The following is a 24,147-nucleotide window of genomic DNA, read 5'->3' on the forward strand; positions in this document are numbered from 1 at the left end:
AGGTAAATTAAATTTTAAATAAAAAGATAAACATATTGATAAATATTTTAGTTTAGAAAATAAAAAATGTGTGTAGCACAGGCTATAAACATTAGTTTAAGGTAGAGTTAATTTTAGAAGAAATCATAAAATAGTTAATTATATATGTAAAATAGAATAGTTAGAAACTTTCAGGGTGTTTGTATATAACATAACTAGTATTTAGTACCCGCGTGCTGAGATGAGTTTATGTGTGGTTACGTGACAAAGAAAAAAATCGTAAACGTTTAAAACTTAGATATTCGTTATGGTGCAACGTACATGCGTTATCATTCAAAATAACGGACCGTCATCATGGCCACCACGTATATCCGAAACACTAATGTACCCACGTTTGCAAACACACGAACCACCACAGCCATAAAATATCTCATTTAACCAAAAAGATTCAAACAAACTAATCAATGCCAAAAGGTCAATAAAAATGTTTACAAAATTAATTTTATTAGCAAGGGCAACTTAGATGTTGAATCCACAGGAAATCGGTGAAAAATGCAAGTCAAATTCACTGTTCGATAATTAACTACTTATACTAGGGCGGACAGATGATGTTAAGCAGTGTAAATATTGATTTCTTTAACGAGAACACAATTATATTTTAGTTGTAAACGATTCAAGAAAAGGTGAGAACACTTCGGGTTCGGGTTATGCAATAAACTGAAAAACTATGACTCCTACCAATGGATAATCACATACACATGATTCGTCAGTTAAGATTCATAAACAATTGCTAGACAAAATAATTTGATCGTACTGATTTACAGAACTTAATCCAATAAATTGGCACAAATGAACTTAGTCTACTTAATTACCAGTTCGTTAATATAAAACTCAACATCAGTGGATCACTAATGGAAAACGGTTCAATAACTATAAGAACTTATTCCTAACTGTTGATGAACACAACCCAAATAGTTGATGACTAACAAGAATCCCATAATAACAACTGTTTAAGCAATCAAAACAAACATAAAGCTAGATTAGATACACAATCAACCAAACTTCAATCCAATTCTAGACAAGAAACATAGATACATTCAGTTTAAGCACAAACCCTTCACCTAAAGTGACCATAAATGGTTTAGGATATCGAATCCACGAGACTTTTTTAAATTGCGTAAATTAACTAATTAGACTCGACAAACTGACACGACTATTTATTTTATAATTATTAAAAGGTGGTTTTAAATTACTAATATTAAGCTAATAAAATAACTAATTTAGAAAAGACAAGTAAACAAAACACAAGTGACTCAGGTGATGATGAAAAACCACCTAAACTTGAATCCCGTAAGTTTCAGTTATTAGTTAATTGAAAAATATTTGTTATGGAACTGAGATCATAAAAGATACACTTAAAAGAAAACCCGAACATGACCTCTGACCTTTCTCAAGAAGACACCTATGAGTTTCTAACAAGTTTTAAGACACACCAGTTTATATATTAAACTTCCTTTCGGGTATCTAAATAATTATGAACGGGTACCTTTATAATAAAATCCTACCTTACATCACGGAAATCAAAGGTAATTTAATAAACTCAATTGACTCAATAGACAATGTCAACAAATCAAACTTAGATAGACTTCTTATGAAGAACTAAATCTAGCAATCTTAATCAACAAAGATTTAACAATAACCTATCACCTTACAACTTTTTAGGTTAGCATCACACTTTTATTTGTTTGACTAATAATATTATTCATATAATCTTATTCTAATTTAATCATAAACTAGTCAAAAACACACATATATGACCTAACAAAAGTCCTATTATATGAAACAATCACCAAGGATAATGTGGAATAATAAAACTCATCAAACAAAACCAAGCACACATATGCATCATTTAAATAAACCAAACAATTTAATGATTCATAAACCATAACAAAAGGCAAATCTCAATCAAAATCAACCATTAACAAAGGTTCATCATAAGCCTAGGCAGTCTATAAGGTAATGTCAATGGACACCTTGCGTCGTATAACACCATTCGATTCAAAACCATCGGCGGAATATGTGTATCCTTCGGAAGAGGAATTGTATGTGAAGCGGGGTTTGCTCAAACCGGGGTTTGAGTTGTTCAAACCGGGGTTTGCTCATACGATGCTGCGGAACAATTTGAGGATGCAAGTGAGATTATTGTTAAGTTTGGTGCTCCATAATGTCATGCCAAGGCGAGGTGATAGAACCCAAATTTGAAAATGGGAAATTCCGGTGTTATATGCATTAATAAAGGGTACACCAAAGATTTTTTATCGGTATTTGGTCATGATAAACATTTGGATGGCAAGAGAAACTAATGCGAAGTTAATCGTAGCAGATTGTCGTTTGATTACAGCATTGTTGAAGGTAAAAGGAACTATTCGAGTAGATACACCCAAGGTTGAAAAGAACCTCAGCCCCTTTGATAAAGAGCAATTGTATAAAGAGGGATTGATTTACGATGAGCATGGGGAATATGTGTATGTCCAACACTCTGATCCTCATGCACAAATGAGGGCACTAAAGAACGGTGATGTGGAGAATGTGATTGAGGAACAATACGTGTTTCTTCCCGGGAGTTGGGGTCATCACGTTAGACGAGGCACAATTGGAAGTGGGCAGGTTGGAAGTTCGTCGGGCCAGCCAGAATAGGCCCCGGTTCAGCACTCACATGAGATGGTTCAGGATGATTCACGGATGGTTGACTGGCTTCAAGCATCGAGGCCACCCCTTTATGGTGATTGGAGTGGTGAGTTTCAGTATATGTTTGATCAACAAGACCGGAATGAGGAGATGCAGCGGAGAGAAACTCAGAGATTGTATGATCGGATAGAGATGTGGAATCAAACCCATGCATATAATTCGCAGCAAGAGATCAATGACAGGTATAGAGATGATCGCCAGAGTCGAGCGCATGAGGCATGGCATCGAGGTAAGCCCGTGGTGGATAATCCACCAATGATTGACTATACTACTTTGGGGCAGTTTGATGGGAGTGTGCATTATCCACCACATCAGATTCATCATTCGAGGCGAGTGGATCCTCATGTGGATGCAGCACGTGATACTAATGCGGGCAGTTCGTCAGATGCTTTTAATTTTTCCGGTGTTATGGATACCATGAGATCCATCTTTGGTGACCCGCAGCCACCTTATTATTGAGCACTCGCTGATACGCTGATAAGGTCCATGTGTCTCTCCCTATTTTTTATATTTTGTTGACTTTTTGTATTTGTGTTTATGGGCGGTCGGGTGGTGTTTTGAACTTTTGGGTCGTATGGCTGGTGTTTGTTTTTGTGTCTATGTCTAAACTACGTGTGTTTTATTTTGTGTTGTGCAACTCTATTTGGAACTCGGGATGATTAGTCGTTTGTTAAGTGATTGTGATTGGTATGAACATCTCATGTTTTGTATATATTTTTTAGTATATAGGTTACATTGAGGGCAGTGTTAATCTCAAGTGTGGGGATGGAAAAATAATTTTTTTTTTGTCTTAGAGTAGCTTGATTGTGCGCAAAAGCCAGAATTATAACTTGTTAATTGTTATTATTAATGTCAAGTAGAGGTCTTTGGTCATTGTCAGTTTTTAAGTTCTCGAAAGTCTTCCCATTCAAATGTTTTTCAAAAAAGAAAATTAAAATGAACCGTTTAGATGGGGATAACGAGTCATGGGGACATGTACACATGTTTTATATCGGCAACCTAATTCCTCCGTTACGTGTGTGAGATTTGCTTTATATATAATACACATATAATATATAGTATATACACATGTCATATGATGACATTATAGAGAGTAACTAGTATGTCCATGATATCTAGAACTTGGTTGTCTTATGCATTTCGAGATCTTAATACCACCACATGTATGGAGAAATAGGACTGTAGAAAACCCACACTATTGGCCTTAAAAAAATCCCTACCTACATTATCCCTTAGGAGCCAATTGTTGCCTTTTCATTTTTCTTTTTTCTTTTTAACCCACATTAGAAGTCGTGTTAGCCTTGGCCTTTTATTTTAACCCTTCGGATGAAACCTGGTATGTTAGAGTTGTATATAAGTAGTGTGTCGAACATAGTACACAATGATTCGGGTTTCGATTTTCTTTCGCGTTTTGTTTTAATAAATGATACTTTGAACCCGTATTGTATTGTAAACCCGACCCGATAATTTTATTTATCATTTAAGTCGATATTTAAATTTTTCACGTACTTAGTTCATCAAAACCTGTCATGTAGGCGGATACTAATCGTTGTTCATTTAACATAAAACTAGTTGCCATTTTCGAATCTATATTATCATTTCTTAAGTTTAATACCTTTTCATAAAAGATTTAGAACTTGGAGGGCCTTTATGTAAATATGTAATATATATATATATATATATATATATATATATATATATAAACTAACCCTAACCATAACATATCAGCCGCCACCCCCATTGCCGTTTCCGGCGACCGGCGGCCTCGGAACTTCTGGCGACGCCAAGCACCTCCGACGCACCATCACCACTTCTCTCCCTCCCTTTGGTCCGTAAACCTGACGCCGGCCGACCCTTTTCCCTCCCTTACTTTTCTCTTCTGGCGAACCTCTCACCCACAGCCACAAACGGACCACCGGACGTTTTTCCGGCGAGTCCCATTTTTTTCCAGTAACCCACTTTCTTTCTCTATCTCACTCTCTCCGTCTCTCACATCTCTCTCTCTATATGTTCTCTCCCCGTCTCTCTCTCTCTCTCTCACTCTTTGTTTTGTTTTTCCGGCACGTCTCCGGCAGCCTTCATCTCCGACGACTCGTGAACATCTTTTATAGGTAATGAGAATTAGAATTTTAATTTTTTTGGTATCTAACCCGTAATCGGTAATCGAGTCAAGTTCGATTCCCTTCGTGACCAACTTCGGTTTGTTTTTTTGTTAACAAATTAATCAAGTTAATATTTCTATTTTCCTTTTATTTTGTTAACATCATATTTATTATCTAGAATTATATTAATATTATTAACTCTTTATAAAAAAATGTATATCATTATTAATTCTAATTATTATTACTATAAATGTCATATTTATTAATAGATCTTTAATATGGTGAACTCGTTTAGAAACCGAACCGAAATTTAGTATGGTATTATTATTACTATTATTAATATTATTATTAGGATCATTATTCTTATAAATATAAAAGTTGTTATTACTATTAATAAAGATCATATTGTTATTATTTATTAAAACCATATTTTTATCAATAATTATTAGCAATAATATTGTTAAATTTATTTTGTGAACTCGTTTAGAAATCGAACCCACATCGAATATGATATCATTATTACTATCAATATTATTTACTATTATTATCATTTTTATCAAGAACACTATAATTAATACCAAGATTTTTATTCTAGAACTATTAATATTAGTATTATAAATAATAATTATTGTTATAACTATTATACTATATTAGTATTATTAAAAATAATTATGTTATTATTATTAACATTATTATCTTATATATATATATAACCTATTTTTAAAGTCATTATTATTATTACTATCTTTATCATTAATAACATCATTATAAGCTTTATTATCTATTCATTTTTATAAAACCGAACTCTTGAATTAAACCCGTCTTGTTTCTATTTAATATTAGTTTAGTTATTTAAAAGCCCAATAAAATAATATTATTTTATTTTAAATTATCAATTAAGTACGAGTTCCTAATCGTTAACAAATTAACCGGTAACCCGACTAACAACCGAACCTTCTCGTTCAATGTTTCAATGTAGTTTCAACTAAAGTTCAAGTTCATTAATATATTTTATTTATTCGTTTTCAATTAGCTTTCAAGTCAGATTCGTTCGTTTTGTTCAGAAGCTTTCTATATGTCAATCAGTTATTAGTTCTCTATTCGTCAATTGAGGTGAGTACTTTCATACCCCGTTTTCTATATTTCGTATTGGGGTGACATTTCATACTTATCTAACTAAATGCTTTATTACTTGAATCTTAAACTCACAAACGTAATTGTATACTTTACTTAAATACTTGCTTTTTTATGCTTATACCTATGTGTTTATTGCTTTCTGTTGGTTGAAACTATAAATCTGTGAACTATCTGGTATTTTCTTATAGCACGGTGTCGTTAACGTAATGCAATTAACGATAACTATAGAATCCTAGACTACTTGGCAACCCCTTGTAGCTAGGTGGTGCTAATGTGTTTAGCGATTGTCTATTTATCCAAATCTAGTGTTTTTATCTATTGTTTTGTATATAAGTTTTGTGGCTTTTTATTACTATATACTTATATGCTCAAACTTATGAATTGCTCACCAACTTTTGTGTTGACAAACTTTATTTTATGAAATGTTACATGTTTGACACTTGTTGGCTCGAGGACTTGACGAAAACGTTACCAAGATTATTAGGATAATAGTAAAACAAACAATATAATTGCTACTTGTATTCAACTTGTTTGTGTGGACGAGATGTGTTGTTTATTGATTCGTTGAAATAAAATAAGTTGAATAAATATTGTCACATTAAATAGTGTCTTGTTTATTTGGGCAATCCGTTGCACCCCGGCATGTTCCGCCGCCTTTGGTCGGGATGTGACACAACATAATGATATACGCCATGAAAATGATGTCATGATAACGGTTGCTTTGATAATTCTGAAGGTTGTAAATAGAAATACTCAAGATATCGAAGATGAATTTGAAGATGAGGTAATACCCATCCCCTAAGCGGGACGCGATAAAGTCGATATTTATCAAGGGTTCAATGACATGTCGATGAATGTTGACAATATTGATCAATTAATTAAATACGAGCATCCTGATTTTGAAGACGATTACATGGATACGTATAATGCTATAGCGAATGAAGTTTGAGTGGGTAGGGTTTAAAAAAAGAAGATGCGATGAGTATCGCTCGAAATTGGTGTATGTCTAGTGCCAGAGAGGTAATAGTGGTGGATAGAAAATCATTATTATGGAAAGAAAAATGCTACAAAAAAGAAAAAATTATAAGGTAAAAAAAAAAGCTCGCCTAAAACACCCCCTCTTATGAATGGCACGCCACCGCTTCCAAGACGAAGAATCAATACTATTGGAAAATTACTAGATGGCTCACAGCTGTTATGGAACTGTCATAGAAAACAACAACCAATGTTTAAAATCGATGGATTTCGTGACACACATCATACCAGCAATTCGATAGACATTGTTTATTCATTAAAATATATTCAAGCGCAAATAAGAGACAAGTTGAACGTTGATGTTTCTTATGATGAGGCTTGGACTTGTCAGAAACCTATTGGGGATGTTTACAACACTTGGGAGAGTAACTTCAACGACCTCCCATGATATATTGTAGTGCTAAGGGCCACGAACCTTAAAATTCTGTTGTGGATTGGTTATTTCATCTGTTGGTCGCCCGAGCTGCCTACATTCAAATATGTATTTTGAGCATTTGGGTCGTCGATTAAAGCATTCTAATTTTGTCAGCCTATTATATCTGTTGACGGGGCTCGTGTATGGCTAAAATATATTGTAGTCGGCTTGCGAATGTATTTATGTTTTGCATTGAACTCGTTTAATTTTGTATGGCTAAAAATATTACTATCACTTTACACTTTTAAGTGCGTGTTTCTCTCTCTAAACTAGTTCTTCATTCTCAATTTGAGATCCAAGTATTCGAGTTGTAACTCCTCGAATATGGATTGATATGATTATGTATACATGTCTTTAGGTTACTTCGGGCGGGATTAAGAGAGAAGAATACAAATCATGAATCATGATACTAATAAAATATCTTTTAACCGTGCTAGTTTGTTTATTAACCTTAAGTTTGCTTTGTCTAATGTATTATATCTTTGACAAAAAATATTGCATTTTAGGCGCTTAAAGTTTTAGACACTATAATATTGCATGCATTTGTAGGGTAAGGTTAAAATATAAAGTACGATAAAAATGAGAATGTTGAGAAAGAATTTAATTCATTGATCTTAAATTTAGATTGTAGAGATTAATTTAAAATAAAAATTAATAAGAATGACATTAAGGTAATAATCCACTTATGATGCATTTCTTTCTCCAGATGCAAGACACATGTCAATTCCTCAATTCTTTTAAAACATCAATAACTTTTCATACGACATTTAAAAAAAAATTCACCATAATAACAAACGTTTTTTATCTTTAATATGAATATCATATTGTTATATAAAAATAAAAAAAAATAGTGGGTTTTTTCCATTGAGTTATTGGTTGTTAATTGTGTTTTTTAGTTGGGTTTTCTAAGCATTGTGTTATAGATTTTGGTCATTGTGTTTTTCAATTAATATTCATATTAAAGATAAAAATTAAAAACAAAAGATTATATCATTGTGTCTTTTTGTTTGTCATTGTGTATTTGTACTCAACATTTGTCTTTCTACTTATCGTTTCGTTTTAGTCATTTTGTAATACGTTCATTGTCTTTTGTTTGGAATTGACATGTGACATTCACTTAATTTGAGATAAATAATATTATGGTCATTGTGTATTACGTTCAAGTCATTGCGTAATATGTAGTTTCCATTGTGTATTACATTTAAGGTCATTTTGTTATATGTATTCACCATTGTGTCTTACGTTTAGGTCATTGTGTTATATGTAATCATCATTTGTCTTTCTACTTATCGTTTCGTTTTAGTCATTTTGTAATACGTTCATTGTCTTTTGTTTGGAATTGACATGTGACATTCACTTAATTTGAGATAAATAATATTATGGTCATTATGTATTACGTTCAAGTCATTGCGTAATATATAGTTTCCATTGTGTATTACATTTAAGGTCATTTTGTTATATGTATTCACCAATGTGTCTTACGTTTAGGTCATTGTGTTATATGTAATCATCATTGTGTTTTACGTTCAGGTTATTGTGTAATATGTAAATCATCATTGTGTTTTATGTATTAGATAATTTGTTGGCATTTTTCATTATACTTACGTATTATTATTATACAACGCTGTTATTAGTATTTAAAAAAACTCAATAATGAATTGAAAGACACAATGACAAACGGAAAGACACAATGACGAAAAAAGACACAATTTTAAGCAAAAAGATACAATGACGCAATTTTTGTTTTAATTTTTATTTTGTTATTATGATGAATTTTTTTTAAATATCATATAAAAAGTCATAGACATTTTAAAATGATATGGGAATTAACATGTAACGTGTATGTAGAGAAATAAAATATACTACTCACTCCGTCCATTTAAAAGTGTCCACATTTCCCTTTTAATTTGTCACATTGCAAATGTCCATCTTTAAAATTTATTAACTAATTTACAAACTTACCCTTACACGAATGCAATTATTCAAATTTTCAAATTTTGTCTTTTTATATATGTCAAGGGTATTATAGTCATTTGTTAAGCAAAACATGTAATCATTCAAACTTTTTTAAATTTTATGTTTTTCAAACTATGACACTTGTCATGAGACGGAGGGAGCATTGCTTTTATAGTTTTTTTTCTTTGGTTCCCGCTTAACACATATTAATTAATTATGAATTCAAACACTTTACATTTTTGTTGTTATTTGTATAATAACTTAACCCTACATTATATCAAAATACATCAAAATAATTAAGATATCGAAAGTTAAGTTCCCGTAACGTCACTCACGTCCACGGATGCAAACACATGGGATAATCATAAAGCTGGAAAACTATATTGGAACAATTCAACTGATGTTAGCTCCAAACATAACAAAACAAGACACATGGTAGGAAGATTTCTGTTGGACACCTACAAAAACGCCACAACCGAACAAACAAAAACAAACAGACCAACTTTTTATGGGTAGCGGAGATGACTAACTGGTCTGGCAACACCAACAACACCGACGGCGACGGCAATGGGGGAACTTGCAAGTTACAATGATGTTCTTCCGCTTGAGAAAACTGTCGTGGCCGACGAGGATCAATCATCACAACCTTTGGCAGCAGCGCCACCGCTTCTTTCATCATACAATGACATGAAACATAAGATGCGCCCGCTTTTTGACGCCATTCACACACTTCGGTGTATGAACATCATCGAAGAGGGTGATGAAAGTCTCATCCTCAAACCAACTGTTGTTATCGGTGATCGGTCATCCGGTAAGTCTAGTCTAATTGAGTCGCTCACCGGCATTAGTTTGCCTCGTGGGAATGGGAATGGAATATGCACTTGGGTTCCTTTGATAATAAGGTTTCAGCACCGTTCGGATCCTGTTTCAGAATTCCATTTGGAGTATAAAGATAAATCAGTTCCTGTCAACGGACAGAACGCATCCGCATGGATTAGTAGTTTAACGGAGTGTTTGGCTGACACGGACAAGGAGATATCAAATCTGCCATTGACGCTCGTTGTTAATACGAATAATGTCCCTGATGTCACCATAGTAGATTTGCCTGGGATTCCATTTGATGGGCAATCAGAGATGATATCCGGTGAGAATAAATATATATACTTACTTTTACTTGCCCTACTAGATAACTGATTTTCACCAGGAAAAGAGATGCGTGATCCGTTTGTGATCCTTCGATAACATGGTAAATCCGTCGTATATACCAACGGATACGCCAAAGCTTTTCTGGTTTACACTGATTTTATTTTAAAACATTAAACTCGTTTTATAGTTTAAAACTATTTTCAATGAGTATTTACTTTGTTAGATGGTAAAATACTTGGTTGATATAATTGAATGGTTGTGTTACATTATAAGATATCACAAAGAACCTTAAAAACCTAACTGAGCCCATAAGCTCACACTAATTAGCATAATATCCCTATAGCTAGATGATTAACAAATATTATTATGTTATTTTGTATTGTTTAACATCTATGTAAGGAGTCTCGTTAGCAAGCTCTATGTCATGTAAAAGAGGAAAAGTTTACCCTAATATCATCAATAGCTATATGTGTTTGTTATATAATTAACAAGTTAATTATTTGTTAATTTATTCATGTAGGTATCCTTGAGAAGTATATAAAGCTTGAAGATTGTGTCATTCTCCATGTAATATCTGCAGCGAATGCTGATTTTCCCACTTGTGAATCAATTAAAATCTTAGACAAGTTTGGCAAAAATTATGGAGAGAGGACTCTTCATGTATGTACAAAAGCGGATGAGGCATCAAAGGATATGGTAGCAATAGTGAGTACCAATTACATGGGACCCGATTACGTGTGTGTAAGAAACCGGCTAGGAGACGAGACTCATGAAGAGGCACGAACCAAAGAAGCCAGTTTCTTTGAAAATCATCATTTGCTTTCCAAAATCGACAAATCGCTAATGGGTGTCCAGGCTCTTGCTCAAAAGCTGCTCCTGGTTCAAGTAGAAGGTGTTTCCAATCGTTTGTGTGCGCTTTTCGGGGTTATAAACAAAGAGCTCAACACGTGTGTTGCCGTGCACAACAGATTACAGCAGCAACATAACTTCACAACTGTTTCGGAAGCTATGCCGGCTTTCGTGCAGATTATGAAAGAGTCAAAGAAGTCGCTTTGCAAAATTGTCCTTACGAAAGAGTTCGATGAATTTCCTGATGAAACTCAAATGCATTGTCGCATTAAATTAAAGGAGATGGCTAACGAGTTCTCGAAACAGATTAAGAACCACCAAGTGAAAAAAGATGAAGAGTCTCTTGCTGAGGAGATCCATATACTTGAAAGAAAATGGTCTACACAACAAGCGTTCGAGTTTTTTTTAGAAAGAAAGATTGCTGACATCTCAGGAATAACAAACACGTTTGTATCGCAACTATGGGATTACATTGAATTTGTGATCATCAAGCTGTTGGGACTGCATGCACAAAACTTATACCCACAACTGTTTTTATCACTTGAAATAGCAGCCAAGGCAGTTGTTGATTGCCAAAAGGAAAGCTTCAAGGGTCAATTGTTGGAGATTCTCAATATAAATAAAATGAGATGTTATACCAGCGATGAACGAGTTATGTCTTTATCGAGTGGGCTGAAGATGATAGAAAGGCGTGTTTCCTCTTCTGCAAGAGATACGTTTCTTACACGAGTTACTGGACATGTGCAGAATTATCCTAGGACGATTTTAGATGAAGCATTTGATATAAAGACAAGGATTGTAGCTTGCTTGACGATGATTCATGAAGAGTTGTTTAATTTGATGGAGAAGGATCTTGCAATGATGGTTTATAATATGGTGGATGTTATGATGGAAACACAAATGGTGAATGAACTAAAGAGTGATGATGAAAATAGGTACAATCCGATGCTCAAGGAGTGGCCTTCAATGGCTACGAGGAGGTGGAAGTTGACGAACAGAATCGAGTTGCTCAAGAAGTTGAAGAAGGTTGTTGAAAACGTGATGAGTGAGATTCCCTTTCATAATTTTTAGGCCTTGAACTAGTAATTCAAAACACTAGTTATTTTAAATTTTAACCAAGTTTTCTTTAAAGTTTCTATACACTTCTAAGAGGGTTATTAATCACGCTTAATTCTTAATTGATGAAATATTGAATATGTTATGTAACAACGGCAGCATCAACATCACGTAATGTATTGAAAGAATATAAAGGGAATAGAAGAACAACTTCAAGTATATCATATCATATACAAGAATTCTCTGTATGTAGGGTCATAGTGTTAATATATGTAAAGTTAGGGCTGGCAACTTATACACGAATACATGACACGTACCTACATGACTTTAACAGGTAACATGTAAGGTCTTAACATGTTTCGTGTACTAAACAGGTAGACACGAAATTACCTGTTAATTTTCGGGTCTAAACAGGTATAATACCTGTTAGGTGCATGTTAATACCTGGTTATATTTTAAATTATATATATATATACTAGTCGATTGCCCGCACGATGTAGCGGAAATAACATTTTAAGTTAAGGTTGTTAGCGAGCCAAGGCTAGCTTGACTCGAACTTTACATCAAGCCGACTCAGCTCAGCTCTAAACTAAAGCTGAAATCTTAAAGTCGAGATTGTCTTGATTATTTTGATATTTATATAACTTGAGTATTATTAATTATATTTTTGTAAAATATATAAAATGAATATAAAAAAAAGAATAAAGTTGAGTAATTTGGATATACACGAGGGGTCAAAGTTGTACATTAAATAGTATAATATTTAATAAGTGAACTTTTTTTAATTGTAACAAGTTTATTTATATTTGTTATCAAATAGATAAAGGGTTAGATATGTAATTAATGAGATGAAATTGTAACCATTTATGTTTAAAAAACTTGTACATCCATGCATATATTTACACAGTAATAACTTGTACATTTCAAAACGTTCATCTGATTTGAAAAAAAATTATATTGGAACGTAGACAAAAATAAGCCCGTTTAAATAGGTATGCTCGGGTTTTTTTAAATCATATTTTTCTAAAACATATTAGATTAAAATAAAAAAAGTATAAAGTTGATTTAAAAGTGGGTAAACATGAAGGGTCAAAGTTGTAAGTAGTTATTAAATTAAAAAAATTGAGTAAAGTTGGGGTACTATAATTGTAATTATATTTATTTAAACTAAATGAACGTAGGTTAATTATGTTGAAAAGACTACTTTACCCCTTTATATGCATGTACCATATGCATTAAAACTTGTAAAATACTTAAAAACTTGCGTCTTAATTTACCACTCTTTGATGCATTATATATAGTAAAGATATATATATATATATATATATATATATATATATATATAAGTATATTATATCTCATTATCCATAATCCTAATCATTCTTACCGCCATCCCATCGTCATCCATATTATATCCCAGTTGTCGCCTCTTATTAAGTCATCATCCATCCTCCCGTCGCCGGCCATTCTCCTGTCGCTGACCATATCACTCTTCGGCCATCACCCGTCGCCAGTCATATCTCTCTCCATTGCTAGTTCCGTCCATCATCCCTCTCCAACCATCTTCAGCGGCTCTCCGACCATCATTCCGATATAAAGGTTGTCAAATATGTGTTTCTAAACAATTATTATCGTGTACTATCGTGTATTATTGTGTATGCCAGGTAGTTAAAGGTTCGTGTTCGTGTTTGAGTTACAGGGACATGATAAGTTTTCGTGTCGTGTACGGGTATACACATTTCGTGTTCATGTCTTATCGTGTTCGTGCCTTATCGTGTACAGGTATACACGATATGCCAGCCCTATGTAAAGTTAAAGTACAGAGGGAGACAAAAATGAGAAGTGAGAGAAGGATTTATGACCACACAACAAACCCCTTAAAAATAAATTAAAAAATAATAAAAAATCATAACTCAAAATACAAATAAAAAATGAAAAAAAATAAAAACCTAAATATGTTTCTGCCATCATTCCCGTTCAAAAAAAAATAAATATAAATATAAAAAATAAAAAATAAAAAAAATTGACGAAAAGACACAATAGTGAGATCAAAAACACAATGACGAAAATCAACAAAATACACAAATTATAACTAAAAAAAGGCACAATAGATTGCAAAATATAACACAATATAAAGAAAAAAAGACACAATGTCAAGGAAAAAAGACACAATTAATAACGAAAATAAACACAAAGCACAATAATAAACAAAAAGACACGACTTTTTTCACTTAACGTTGTGTTTTTTTTTATTATTTTTTTATGAGAACGAGAAAGACAGTGGAAACATTTTTTTGTTTTTACATTTTTCGTTTTTTTATTAAATTCTGAGTTATGATTTTTTTATTTATTTTTTTTTAATTTTTTTAAGGAGTTTTTTTGTGTGACTAGAAATTCTTCTCATTTTTGTTCCCTTTTGTAGAATAACTTGACCCTTCAAACACAATGGTGATATGGGGGTTAGAATATGGATAGTTACCAAATATAAATGTTTATAATACTCCCCTTTGACTATCCACATGATGAAGAAAATAATATAGTACTCTTTAAATACGCTTGGGGATATTGGCTCGTTCAAAACCTTACTATGAAAATCCAATGGGACAAAACCTTAGTTAAAGGGAAAAAAATGCAACACGTTTAATACTCCATCTCATTTATACATCTTTTAAGTGACGAGTTTCATCTTCTGGAAAAGTTTGTGTAAGACCTTTGTAGTTAGCAGTTGGCCACTTGATCTTGTAGTGTAAACTTCCTTATTTCGAGCAATGATGTATCTTCATGTATCACTTGTACCGCGTCATCTTGTAAATATGTGTCACAAGATCCATGACTTTTTAATATTACATTCCCTACATCAATACAACTAACTAAACATTTTTTACGTGTTAGTAAAAGATAATCTCATATCTTTTATACCTTGCATGTATCAAAATATTTATGTTTAACTCATTTCAATATCTCTTCACTTAAAACAAATTATATCAATAAGATATATCTATTTGTGTAAATATAACAAGAAGCATTGCATCAATTTTATTGAAGTATGGTACTTTTAGACCATAACTTCTATATAGAATATGATAAAAGTAATTGTTCTGTATATAACTATTTAACATATTCTAATGTTTTCAGAGATGAACTTTATCCATATTAAAATGTTCCCACATCTTCTTGATGTAGTTTGATTGATATAAAATATCATTACATAAATGCTCAATCCGCATACTATCTCTTTATGAGATACAATGCAATCATCAACATGATATTGAAGTTTTAATATTTCAAAATAAATAAAAAATTTAGCACATGAATCGAATACATCATATTCATAACTCTAATCTCCAAGATAATCACCGAGGTTATTATATTATATCTAACTAGGTTATTTTAGTTCACATATAGAACTTGTAAAGTTCATACAATAAATTTCTTGGGCTTCAGTTAAAATTTTCATGCATGTATAATAGGTTACGGATTTCCTTCCATGTTGACCAATCATATATACAATATATTATTCAAGAGTTATTTGAAATCCGTCATAATTTTTCTTTCATGATGACCAATCATGTATACAATTTTACACTTCATGAATTTAGCACATAAACTTCATTTATTTACTACATACTTTTCTATATCATATTTAAATATAAACTAGGTTTTATAACCCACGCGTTGCGAGGGTTTGTGTCTAGATATTTCGATCTCACGGGTGCGAAATTATGCGGGTTTGTGTCTAGATATTTCGATCTCACGGGTTGCAAAATTGTTAAAAGAACCATATTGACAAAAAAAAGAGAGCAAAGGAAAAATAAAACCAATTTACTCAAATCTACATATCAACATAATCGTTACAAAACAAAGAGGCTCAAAACACACAATTCCTCATGGCCATTTCCAACAAACCACACACCGCCGACTTAACAAAAAAGAATGAAACCGGAAAACCTCCATCGCAATCGGCGAGAACAAAGAGGCTCAGATAAACAATTCATCATTGCCATCGCCAACAAAGCACGGCTCATCGACACCACAGCTGCAACTAAAGTGGCCATGCCAAGTTTTTGGCCACCATCATCGCCGGCTAAGAGAGACAAAAAAAAAAAAACCATATGAACCTTGCCATGCCACATCATTGTCGTTATAGTAAAACTACGATGGAATAATATAGCATTGGTAACTTCAACAATTATAATTAAAACATTACTTTTAGTGGTCGATAACTGGAACCAAACATCGATTAACACCACCACTTGCTAAACTCAAAACATCATCAATAAATAAATCATTTTTACCCCTTCCCTTCAAAATCTTGGAACCTCATTCTCATTCCCTATATCAAAACATCAAGCGCAATCCATTTCTTTTTATTCAAACACCCAAGGATCTTACCCTAGTCCCACTCCAGTTGTAAATCTTTTCCCTCAAGAACTCGGTTGCGTGGAATTCGAAGTCAAACCGAAAATAAGGGCTATGTATGTTGTTCAATGTTTTTGAATTGGACATATATAGTTTCTGTAAAAACCAAAGTTTCAATCAGAAAAACCAAACCATTTTTGGTTTTTTTTTTAACTTTGAATGTTAAATAATTTATTAGAATTTTAAGAAGTAGCATAACCCAAATTTTTAGGCCAAACATATGATAATCAATTAATCATTTAACTAATAAAAAGAATTTAGGCCCGAATCCATTATTTTGGGTCAGTTTATATTTTCGATCAACAAATTTAAATAGAAAAACCAATACACACGAAACCGAACCAAAGTACCAAACCCAAATCAAAACCAAAACAAAACGGTATTCAAAACTCCAAAACCAGTGTTTCAGTTTTGCATATTTTTGGGAAGACCCCCCCCCCCCTCTTGTCCTTCTCTTAACGAGCTCACGGTGTCTGTTTTGCAGGTTTCCGTCATTGGACTTGAGAGATCAGATTCGTATCGTTGTTAGTAGATGTTCGTACCATACCCTGTGGACTCATTGGATCTAGCCGTTAAGGGGGTTAGATTCGTGTTTCTTCACAAAAAAAATCTGCTTGTTTTGTAAAAAATGAATGTTACTCATCTAAAGATTTGGAGGATATCCTTTAATATAAATTTCACCTATTCATATTGGTTTAGAAGTAATTCGACGAACTATATAATTGCTGAATTGGTGGGTTATAAACTTAATTATAAACGTAAAATGAAAATAGAAAACATTTGCATGTATCCATTTCAAGAAAAGAAAATGGGTCAGGCTAAACGTACCCCGTGTTGCTTGTCATCCCCCCTGGAAAAACCAACTTTCATATTACCCCTTGAAATCATATAATTACCAAATTAGCACCAAATTAAGGATTTCATATTTTTTTTACAAGTTGCGTTTTTTTTTTTGGTTTAGGGTTCGGGTTTAGGGTTTCGGGTTCGGGTTTAGGGTTTACTTATTTTTGGTTTAGGGTTTAGCGTTTTTTTTTTATTTTGGGTTTAGGGTTTAGGGTTTCGCGTTTAGCGTTTAGGGTTTGGGGTTTGGGTTTAGCGTTTAAGGTTTAGGGTTTAGCGTTTAGGTTTTCGGGTTTAGGGTTTAGGGCTTATTTGGTAAAAGATAAAGAGGTAAAATAAGGATGAAGGTTCATGTATATTTTGACCTTAACATGAGTACGTAGGAAATAATGCCAACTTATATAAAAATGCGAACGTAAGAAGCAATACCAATCTACATAAACAATAACTTATAATAACAAAGAAAAAAACATAAAAACTACAACAAAAGAATCAAAATAAAAAACAAAATAATAACAGCATATACCAACAAATATTTATAACAGCAAAAATATAAATAAGCAAATACTTATAACGTCTCATAATCGAAAATTAGCAAATACGAACAAAAAATAGCAACAAACAACTATAAAAATAAACCTAATCATAACAACAAATTGGTTCTCACCGTTTTCATGTTAAGAATAAAATGTATTTGATCATATTTATAAATATATATACTATTAGGATTTAAAAAACGATATAAAGAAATTAATTAGTTTACGTATTCATCAATGCTTTCTCTCTCTCTATTATTTTGCATGATCAACTAACTGTTAGAACTTGCATGACTAACTGCTTAGTGAGAGACGTCTTTAAAGAAATTAAAAACAAATAAATTAAACTGCTTACAATTGAGAGAGAGTTTCATTTAAGTATGTTTTAGTGTTTCTAATTGTATTATACAATTTTGTATAAATTGGTATAAGGGGGACTAATATGTATAAAGAGATAATAGTAATTAATCTAATAAGTTCAGGGGGTGTACATTTAGTAAAATTGGTATAAGGGGGTACGTTTAGCAGCACCCAAAGAAAATCCATTAAACTTTGATTGCAAAGTACGTGAAAGTGTAACTAAATCTTCTTTAACAATAGATTGAAAAATGGCTTGCAACTAGGTTTGAAAATTTTTTTAACTGTAAATGGGGGAATAAATTTGTCTATGAATGTGACGAAATTGATGGAAATCAAGAAATATATACCAAAATAAATAGATTTAGTTTTCTTTAAGATGGTTTTAATCAAAATGGCGTAGTTTTCATGGGGTTCGCATGTAAGCTTACATGCCTAATAGTCTCATATTAACTTTCTCCATATAAAGTTGGATCAACATAAAGTTGAGTGAGCAAACTAGAAACTAAAGTTTGATCCAATTCTACAACTAGCAAGCCGAAAATACGCGTAAAAATAAAGTTTGATTGACATAAAGTTGAGTGAGCAATACCCAAGTTTAGATTTATTATTTTATTGTAAACAAAACGATTTGTACGTGAATATGAATAATTATAACATTAATGATATGTTAACCAAATAAAATTGATGTGGACCATTTCAGTCTAGCACAAAGCCAGCTTACCGGGGTAATGTATGCATACTAGATGAGGATGAGGTGGTTCAACAGCCAAACAATAAAATTAAACACATAACCATATAGTATGTCATCAATGAGCAATAAATCCATAAACACATAATATCGAATTGTGATTGATGAGGTATATGTGTAAATAAATAAATTTGATAAATATAGTACACATGTTACCCCCAAAAAGTGAAAGATGAAAATGGGTGTGAATTACTCATCTTAGAAAGTTTGTGAGCGAAAGAAAATAAGCAAATCAAAAAAGCGAGCTGAGACTAACCCGACAGGAAACAACCTATAATTTAATATATGAAAATAACATTAAAAACGAAAAGAACCCAATTAGAATCGTATTAAAATCATTTACGGTTTATGATTTACGATGAAAACAAGTTTTAAGCGAGCTGATGCGAGTCAGAATCCGAACAGTGAAAACGGGTTTGGGTTCTGGTCCGCCACATGTAACACGTGAAAATAAACATAGAAGTCTATAGACCGAAAGTTAATTTGACCAGAAGATACGTTAATTGCAAAATCATCAATTTTAACTTAACATAAACCTTCAAATGAAATTGATTAAATTGGACATGATAACCCTCAATCCATAATAACTGAATGAGGGATTTTGATGCTATGATGAATTAGAACAACTCTGATGTACAAACTTACCCAGAATTTGGATTAGAACTGGAACTAGAGCTATGAGAAATTGAGAAGATGAAGAAATTTGACTTTTGAAAGTCAGCCGATGATGAACACTTGAGCTAGGACTTGAATTCATGAATTAGAGGGTGAATTGATGAATTAGAAGCATATAATGAATGATAAGGGACCTTGGTTTACATATGAGTCGAATTATAGCTTCATGTTTGTCAATAATTTGGAGATAATTCGTTTAAACTTAAAACGAATAAAGATAAACACTAGAATGTGATCAAGTTGGAGTATTTATCATGAATTAGATGATAAAACTCATGGGATTATGATAGTATATGTAACAACTCGGAATTTTTACCCGTATTCGTTTAATATTTTATCCAGTATTCGACCTGTTTTTATACGGGAAATTTTATCCGTAAGATATCACGTGTATCGAGTTAATTAAATTATTGTTATATTATGGTTTAACTAATTATATAAAATACTTTCATATTTATTTATTTTGGCAAAATTACCCAAACTAACACTTTTACCTAATTATGCTTCCATCTTCAATCTCTAAGGGCTAAAATGCAAATACTATATTATTATAATTCCTATTGTCCAGATCTGATTAACCTGGATCCGATCCAAACCCATTTTGAACCCAACCCGCGACCCATATTGTTTTCTTGTAGCTTAATTATCGCGATTAAACTTGGAATTTGTTATATTCGTTTATATGATAAGAACAACCTAAACCGACTTATTAATTAGGTAAATCAAGCATAAACAGATCATGTTTACTAAATTAAACGAACCCGTCTAAAACCGTTTACCATTATACCCTTTTACATATGCCATAACTCAATTAAACCCGTCCTTAGCTCTTCTATGACATCGCCAGCCTAACCCCCTTATTCAATTACCCTGCCGTCGATGCTACAGTTCGTTCTGAATAACCCTTTGGCCACACCCTTTATCCCATCGATCATCATAATTTTATCATCCTTGAAGGTAATTGTTGTTCTGGTTTTATTCGTCATTGATCAGTGAACAAAAACCCTAATATTAATTAAACTAAAACTTAACGGATCGGATGATTTGCAAATTAGGGTTTATAGGAATTGGGGATTTTATCAGTATTGTTATTAAACTTTGTTTCTTGAGTGTTAAACAACTAACACACTCAGCCCAGTTGGCTGGGTGTTGGTGTGCTAACCTTGGAGCGGCTGGTCACCCGGGTTCGACCAGCAGCCCACTTTTTGTTTCTTTGTTTTTGTTTTATTGTTTTAGGCATTTAAATGAATTTACAAACTATTATAAATATTATTAAATATAACACAAACATTATTTTATTAAACGAACATCTTAGAGCTTACGTTTCCCGTTCGTAAATCTCACTAGAAGTTTCGTTTATGTGTGTGTGTGTATGTTTGTATATTAAGTAAATCGTAATGAACTTTAATTTTATTAAAACCCGACATTTTTAACCCTCACACTTCGTCATTCAATGTTTTATAAATTTGTTTATATATATACATATTCAATAAACGTATTAAATATATCTTCTTTAAAAAGATTTAAACAATATTTATTTGCACCTTACTACTTATTATATTTAAATAATTACATGTTATGGTTATGATTATCTACTTAATAATACATTAGTATTTTATTTATTCGGATAATTATAATGATATTTTACACCAAATTTAGCTATCTAAATTATTAGTTTATAAATGTGATTATATATTTTTCATATAGAGTAAACAAGGGTAATTTCATAAATATTAAAAATAATGACTTTAATAAATAAATGTGAAACAATAATATTAATCTTTGCAATAATAATTATTATAGAAATTCATCGATCAATTTATAAACATTCTAAATTCCAAACCTATCTTAACTCAAATCATCGAAATCCTAAATTCATTATACGTGTTATATCTTTTATAATTAATTCACATTACTATTATTTTAACTAGGAATCCTTGACGGTATATCCCGAAAGATTTATCTTTCTTACATCATCACTTATATTTCGTCCATCCGATCAGGTGAGTAATCACTCCCCTATTTTACTTGTTTTCAAATGTTTTGGGGACACTTGCGTACCATTTATCATATTATTTATCTTATTATTTCTCAAACGCAAACTGTGATCTTTGTGTTGTGTATCAATTGACTGTTACTTGTTATTTGCTTACATGCTTACTTGAATCGCATTCGGAGAGGTCCAACATAATCTCATTATAGTATGATCTTACGACCGTCGTAGTGGCCGGAGCCCGATCGCATTGGCAATGGTTTCACCGACACCCTCATTTTTGGTAACCAATGCTCATTCGCATGGCAACGGTTTAGCCCTTTCTTTATGGTTGATTGTTTATGTATGTGCTATGGTTTAATTGTTTATACTCACAGATAACAGTTTTGCCTATTTTTATTCATTCATTTATATCATTATATATTACCATTTTTGGTTGTGTCAAAACTGGTGATCTACTCACTCAACATGTGTTGTTGACAAATATATATTTTGTACACATTTGCAGGTTATAGAATTGGATTGCTTATCGAACTGAAGTTCACGTAGAGATGCTTTTTAGGATACAAACTTAATCAATCACTGTTGTAATTTCGTTATACTTGATGTACTTAACGGTAATTGTTTTATTTGAAATTATTAAATAGATATTGAAACTTATATTGTGCATGATAGTAACCTTGAGAGCTGTGGCAATCAGATCACGCCCCGACATCTCCGCCTTAGGTTGGGGTGTGACATTATATAGTTAGGAATATTCAGAACCTTTGAATTTGAACTACAACACGATTAGGATAAAGATTTGAGGATAAACGAGCTAAAAATCGATTAAAATCGAGATTTGTTGCACCACTCGATTCCCCGCACTGCACGTAGCACTTAACCCCTCTCCTACGCTCCGCCTGGAGAGGGTAGTTATACTAGCAGTTTCACTTTTGATAATATTAGCCCCTATAGTTTTAGAAATGCGTTTTTAGGTCAAATTAAGTGTTTTTAAGGATGCTTTAACATGATTAAATACCAAACCAATATAAAATGCATTAAACACCATAAAATACTAATAAACACTCAATTTAACTAATAGAAAGAATCTGAATAGAAGTCCGGGTCAGGCAAACAAATAAACCGAAATTGACAAATGTCACACACAATACCATCATGGACACGTACACAATAATAGAGTCATGGAAGCAAGTGAATACAACACGTAATCGAAAATGGCAGCTGTAAAAAAATAAGATCCAAGTATAATAATTGCATGAACAAATGAACAGATGACACGAAGTTTGATTTCTATGGAACAGATGACTATGATCTTTTAGTACAATCAAATCGTCTACTTATACAACGCTCAATATAATCACTCAAATCCTATGTTTAGGGTATTTGAAGAAGAGATTTTCAAATTGTGTACCTCCAGAGGCGGTGATTAGGGCTAGATAAGCATGTTGAGATGAGCATTCTTCTAATTTGTTCTTGGCTCCTCCGTTTTGGGCAATTTTTTATGGAATTAGGAATGTAGCAGGTGCACTGGAATCCGTCTGAATGACTGGTAGTGGTGGAGTCGGTGTTGATACCGGTGGCATTGTTGCTTCTCATTGCAAAGGTTTACGGCTCCGGTGTTGAGGCTTATACGTCGAAGCCATGGTGGCATTAAACCATACGCCACCTTCGTTGTAACATGTTGATTTTTCGCGTTTTATTTTAATAAATTAAATTTCGTATTCGTGGTTAAGCTTGTAAACACGATCCGGTAATTTATCAAATCATTGATAATATAACTCTAGCGTGTGCGAGGTTTGTCAAAATTCCGTTAGTTTTAGTTTATATGTTTGGTTAAATAAACTTTAGGGACTAAAGTGTGATTTCCTTAAAGCTATAAAAGATTTAATTTATTTATAACTAAATATATCAAACATGAGGGGCCAAAGTGTAACATTTATAAACTATATATATATATAAACCTTAAAAATAACCCTAACCCTAACCCTAACCCTAACCCATAAACAACCAAGCCCCCCTCCTCCCCCTCCCCCACCTCGTCTTTCAGGCAGCTCTGGCTGCCGGAGAGGCAGTCCCGCAAGTCCCTTCCATCATAGCCGACCCTGCTACCTCCGACGCACCACCACCGACCCCTGATTCCCCCTTGTCCG

The 24,147-nt window shown here is 32.6% G+C and overlaps 1 protein-coding gene across 1 annotated transcript; it reads left to right on the forward strand.

Annotated features, from left to right (window-relative positions):
• Nucleotides 1-9,939: 9,939 nt before the first annotated feature.
• On the forward strand, nucleotides 9,940-12,438 carry LOC143545436 (dynamin-related protein 4C-like). The gene is made up of 2 exons (XM_077037337.1): nucleotides 9,940-10,516; nucleotides 11,039-12,438. Exons 1-2 carry the CDS (start codon nucleotides 9,940-9,942, stop codon nucleotides 12,436-12,438), a joined length of 1,977 nt encoding a protein of 658 aa, XP_076893452.1.
• The last annotated feature ends 11,709 nt before the right edge of the window (nucleotides 12,439-24,147 follow it).

The sequence above is a fragment of the Bidens hawaiensis genome, unplaced genomic scaffold (genome assembly GCF_021521415.1).
Source record: "Bidens hawaiensis isolate Kalapana, Puna unplaced genomic scaffold, B.hawaiensis_p1.1 tig00013977_1, whole genome shotgun sequence".
In the NCBI taxonomy this organism is placed as follows: Eukaryota; Viridiplantae; Streptophyta; class Magnoliopsida; order Asterales; family Asteraceae; genus Bidens; species Bidens hawaiensis.

Bases quoted from the DNA above. Each gene is read 5' to 3' on its own strand.
- LOC143545436 (XM_077037337.1), top strand. From the start codon at position 9,940: ATGGGGGAACTTGCAAGTTACAATGATGTTCTTCCGCTTGAGAAAACT. The intron at 10,517-11,038 runs GTGAGAATAAAT...TTATTCATGTAG, and splicing joins GCAATCAGAGATGATATCCG to GTATCCTTGAGAAGTATATA.